Raw genomic sequence first — 6,000 nt, 5'->3', positions numbered from 1 at the left:
TTTAACACATAGTTGGGACCCTAACAGGTACTACCACTCCGGGTCAGAGTGGACCTGGGAGCAATGGTAATTAAAGGGTGACTCCACACTCCCCAAAGTCCACAAGCTGGGGCCTCACCACTGGATATAGTTTAAGGTCATATCCAGGACCCCCATTGAGGGACTTTTACCCTCTGCAGGGGGGCAGTTGGTGTATTCTAATGCCCCACCGACAGGGCCTTTAAAAATCAGGAAGCCAATATCCTCAGACAGCCTACTCTGGAAACACCAGTGCCACATCTAAACTAGTGCACCAAACACTAATCTCCTCCTATTAGAGTACAAAAAAGAATTTTTAACCCAATAGGTCCCATACTGTTTGATAAACTCCAGTCCCTGTCACATCACTGCAGTGTTACATCAGTTCTTGTTGTACAAGTATTCCCATGGGATGTATTCTCATGAAGTTACTGTAATTGTATCCCCTAAACGAAAATACCCCCACCCGACCCACCTAACTAGCTGATAAATCCAATTCCTTCACTATAAATGGCCAGAGACCCTGGAAGAGTTTCTACTCTGATAGCTTATTTCTTTGGATCGCTAGCCATTGAAATTCCCTCCCTGCTCCCTGTTTCCCCTGACAGTACTAAGATGCAGAAATTTTAACTTAATGTGAACAAACATCGTGATGGCCATCCTTGATACACAGACTTTCCCCCTTGTAAATCTATTCCCTTATGTTCCGGTGGCCATATGCCTTGTTTGGGATGAATAAAAGAATAAATACATAAATAAAAAAAAAAAATAATTAGAAAAAACATGTTGGGAAATTTATTAATTGAATACATCATTAGAAAAATCATGGAAATAACCAAAACTCTGTTAATTTATTCTGAAGTCGCGAGCATCGATACAAAGTGTTCCACCTCTCTTGGATCCTGCGTAGCCAAATCATCATCAAGATGGAAGATGTGAACGTAACCAAAGCTGTCACCTGTAGCCAGAAGATGTGTGCTGTGCAGGCAAGAAAGAAAGAAAGAAAGATAAGCATATTACAAACATTGTTTACTACATAATTTATAACTAGCAGGATCCGTGTCCCGGCGTTGCCCAAGAGAAATAGAAAAGTATGACTTGACTGTAAAAAAAATATAAATATTAGAGTATCACTTCTGAAAAAAAAAAAATTGTTGTCAAAAACAGCAAAAAGGAAGAAAATGAGGCTGGACAAGAAATGATGCAAGGACGATAGAAGACAACCTTTTAATGCATTAAGGTAAAAAAAAGAACGAAAGAAACGTTTTTGATGGGAAAAACAGCATAGTGCATTATAATAATTGCCATTGCTGAATGTAATAATTAGGACTAGGACAACAGCATATTCTTTTCATTGTTTTGACTCTCGAGTGTGTATCTGTTGATATCTTATATGTTTTTATTATATAGAGTGATGTTGTTCCTGGTTGATTAACTGTGTCCAACTGTGTCAGATATATACTCGAGAGTCAAAACAATGAAAAGAATATGCTGTTGTCATAGCCCTAGTAATAATATGAGATGCCATGTTTTAATTTCAATGGTTGTTTATTTAGTGTTCATCAATCTTATTCAGTTATTCCAGAATAGAACTATAACCAATCAAAATGCCATAAAGCAGAAAGTGTAAGCTATAGGGAGCAACGCATATTTATTGAGTAAAAGTATAATAAACAATAGCAAAAAACGAAATAATGACAATGATATCAAGAAAAGTTTCCTAGAAAGATTATTTTCTCAGTGATTGTAGTAGATTCTTGTATGTATGACTATTTTAGGAGAATCAGGCAAGTCGGAAAAAAAAAGTAGAAATTACTGAAAGTGAACAAAATTTTCTGAAAACACACATCAGGAATCGGCATAAAATGTGAGCATAGTTAAATTCTCTTTACTTTATTATATAGAAGAAGTCTGAAAGATTTTCTGTAAAAAGTTAAACCATCGTTCACTTATTCTTTATTTTGCTGGTTTCGTTGTTGTTTTTTTTTTGGGGGGGGTCTATAATATTTAAACAGGGTTATTATGTTTGCTTATTCTTTATTTTCTATTTTGTTTTGATTTACACCTCCCTCCCCACAGACACTCATACACCTCACCACACCCGGGCAACGCCGGGTACTCCCCCCACCAGCTATATAGAAGAAAACTGAAAAATGAAAAAAAAAAAAAAAATTGATGTTCAAGTATGAACTCTGAATCCGTTTTAATATTAGAGAAACAAGGAGGGTAGGGTGACTGACGAATATTAAGTTTTGATTATCCAAGCAGATGACATTTTATTTCAGAGGGTATTTTTGAAATAGTAACTTGAGTCAAAGCAGTTAGTATGGTAGAGAGTTAGCATATATATGTATTTTCAAAATATAGATAAAAAAATCCCCAGGTGCAACGGATTATACAGTATAATTGATGGGGTATGTCCACAAAGTTAACTACAATCGCAAATGGAAAATAGATAACTATTTAGCTTAATCTTATAACAAAGGAAAGATTTTAAATTTACTGGATGTTGGATGTAAAGTCCTGATAAATTGAAGATTATACCCTCCCTTCCTCTAAAGGTAGTCCAGAAGCAAGTCATAGTTATCTTAAGGCAGAGATTATGTTTTCATTAGAGTTTGTTTATCACTGTTTTTGTATAGTCTAGCATTGGTTGATAAATCGTCATCAAACTTGGTCATTATATGAGCCATGGTCCAACTTAGAACTGATTTAATTTTGGGACATCTCAGTCAGAGGACAAGGTTAGAGAAAAAATTTAAGTTTTGGAGATAATTTTGGTACTATTTATCATAAAGATTTGGTTCATATTATAACTAAGTAAGTATACATCTCATATGATCTTGACTTTGGAAAATTTGGCCATGGCCAAAATTTTTACAGAATTTCATCTTTTTAAATGTATGGATTTGATTTTCTTTGATAAATTTTAGTGCAAAATTTAAACTTAACTAGATAAATAATTTGTTAGTTATCACCATGGTGTAACTGCAGCAATATGACATGCAGTAGTAAAGTCCAGATAAGACTTTGGCCCATCCTTATTGTTTGGTTCTTTTGTTCCCGTTACTGCCACACCTTGATGAACAATCCTATTTTAGTTCCCTTTGTGTGCATTGGTCATAGTGATGGAACAATTCCAAGATTTTTCCCAATTCCGATACAAATACTAATTCCATTTTAAATTTTCAATTCCGATACAATTACCGATTCTGATTCTTTATAAATCTCTAAATATTTAACTATAAAGTTGCTGTTTTTTTTTCACCCGATTGCAATAAAAACACACGTTAACTGTGCAGTTATTTTCTCAAGCATAAAAATACACTTGTGAGGGATCATCTCTCGATTTTAGTTTTGCTGGTAGTTTAAAATTAATAAATATTATTATTTTATTAATGTTACTAGCAGTGGAAGATATGTTGTCAGGCAGAAGGTATTCAATCTCATAACATGTTTTTGTTATATATATATATATATATATATATATATATATATATATATATCTATTACTCAAGATGAATACAAGAATACAGCATAGTTTAATATTAAAAAAAAAAAGGTGTCATCCTTCATGAGAAAAGAATCAAGAAACAAGCTTTACTCATTTTTTTTTTTTTTTTTTTTTTACACAGAAGTCACCACTTATCAAGGCCCAGAGGCCACTCGAGGATAAGGGTTATTGAGTATACAGTAATCAATAGGGTAATATCGTAGTAATTGTTAGTAATGGAAATTTGGTAGATTGGATTACTTAAGGGGGCGGTTCCTCAAGAATTTGTTTATGTTTGACTTGAAGACAACCAATCTGAGAAACAGCCAAACGGAAGAGAGTTCCACAGGCATGCAGTTCTAAGAAAGAAGCTTTTTTCATGGAATCTACGCTTCGACTTAGGAACAGTCAAAGAGTGGGGAAAATTATTGATAGTATTTTCAGCTAGACGGGTGTTTTTCGTGAAAGATTGGCGAGGGGGGACCAGAGATTGGAGCTCAGCATAATCAATGAAAAACAAAACTATAAAACTCATTAAGTGTGATGTAACACTCGACCATCATCATATGTCATTTGTAGTAATCAATTCATACCAAAAAAAGAAGATGCCGGTCAGAGACACAGTTCACATGCGAGTAGTCTTAACAAAGCAACTACGATAATCACAGGTACAAAGTATTAAATGTGAAATACTGAAGCAAACTCAGAGAAACCACATATCAAAGTGATAAGCATCACAAAATTTATGAAAAAGATTTTGAGAAAAGGAAAAATATATATCTATAATGCTTTCCTCCAAATCAATCAAACAATATCAATCTTATACATCTGTGACTTCTATCAGAGATCGATTATGATTGGCTAAAAATGCAATCTGGTGTTTCTTTACATTAGTGTTTTTTTAAATCGATGCATTTCAGGTGAAAACAAATACTTATGCATCATTGACGAAATTAGTATAAATTTTTTAAAAAAAATATGGAAAATGATCCAATACATGATGTGGTACAAGTATTTTAAATAAAAGAGCAGTCACAATTACGTTACCAGATATAATGTTTAAAGATGGTGGTCTCTTAATTTAAGTCAATTTAAGTCAAGGATTATCTCCCTTGTTTGTCATGCTTAATTGATTGCACAAATCTTCCATATTAAAGCATACAATAAAACTCAATAATTTGATAAATTTTATTTTTACTTGTAATTATTTTTCTACTGGATCATTTTTCATAATTTTTCGACTTCATACTAATTTCTGCCATTATAGGTAAGTGTATAAAAATATTTTTACCTAAAATGCGTTAATTTAAAAGATCAGCAACATAAACAAATGCAAATTAGTGAGTGCCTTCATTTCAATAAACCAATCGATAACAGTGACAAATTATTTTCTCTAACCTACCAATTATTCAAGAGAGCATAAATCTTGATCAAAACAGGTAATCGCCAGCATCAACATCCAAATCAACTCACGTTTATTTCTTTACTACAAACTACCAGGAGTGGGGGGGGGGGGCTTTGCCTGGTTGTAAAATACGCTTAAATATGATTTTTTAATTTGTCCAGATTTCGTATATATTATTATAGAGTCGGATTTCAAATGTAAAAAAAAAAGGATTTAGGTGCCATCAGCTAGGATTGAAACTGAAAACAAAATTGTATCATTCAAAGCTGGTGACGTTACCACTGTACTAACGTGACACGCATATAAACTGATTAAAGATAAAGTAAGATGAATGTACAAAATGTATAACGATTTTTTCAATTTTGACCCCTTTCGACCTTTATAAATTAGATTTCCAACATTTAATTTGGATATTCTGGGTATTTATTATCAAAAAGGCAGTAAAGTGCTCATTAGCCTTGGTGAGCAATTATCACATTCAACTTAATGTCAATTTTTACATGTTGGCATGATTTGGACAATTTGACTTCCAAACTAACCTATCTTTGGCCAGGTCTTTATCTTTCCATCTCTCAAGTTCATCCTTATCATTCCCTCCATGTTTTCCTTTGCCTTCCTCTGCCAACAGATTCCATTACCACAACTGTTCTCGATTAATTAATTCAAGCACTATCCCATGCAATGCATCTTCTTAAGCCTCATTGACCAGATCATCTAGTGTCTCAATAAAATTACCAGTCCCCATAACATCACTGAGAATCCAACCCATAACAATTTTGATTCGATTAATTGTCTTTGAAAGAAGAGTTGTAAAATTTTTGGTATTATGCAACTTGGTCATCTTTCATTCATATTAGCCCCTTGCATCAAGTGGCTCCATGCTTTGGTAGGAACAACTTCCATCTGGGCCCAACTCTTTTCCTGATCTACATTAACGATCTTCCAAACCACATCCTTACATCATTCATAGACATTTATGCTGATGACACTACCATCTATGGTATCACATCTAAGACAGTAAACGACCAAGTTCTCTCTGATTCTCTCCTCTGATCTTGAGCATGTGGTACAATAGGGAAAGGAG

General features: G+C 33.7%; 1 protein-coding gene across 1 annotated transcript in view; it reads right to left on the bottom strand.

Moving 5' to 3' along the window:
• Nucleotides 1–790: 790 nt before the first annotated feature.
• LOC145293027 (cytoplasmic dynein 2 intermediate chain 2-like) overlaps nt 791–6,000 on the bottom strand; it is a 94,996-nt gene continuing 89,786 nt past the window's right edge. Inside the window, exon 12 of the mRNA XM_080139325.1 lies at nt 791–996. Coding sequence (XP_079995451.1) covers nt 870–996 — 127 coding nt within the window. The 3' untranslated portion in view covers nt 791–869. The remainder of the gene's footprint in view (nt 997–6,000) is intronic.

The sequence above is a fragment of the Euprymna scolopes genome, chromosome 14 (genome assembly GCF_053919585.1).
Source record: "Euprymna scolopes isolate OS-2025 chromosome 14, ASM5391958v1, whole genome shotgun sequence".
Lineage (NCBI taxonomy): Eukaryota > Metazoa > Mollusca > Cephalopoda > Sepiida > Sepiolidae > Euprymna > Euprymna scolopes.
The sequence above is the reverse complement of the archived record's forward strand: the minus strand, read 5'-3'. Positions and strand labels throughout refer to the sequence as shown.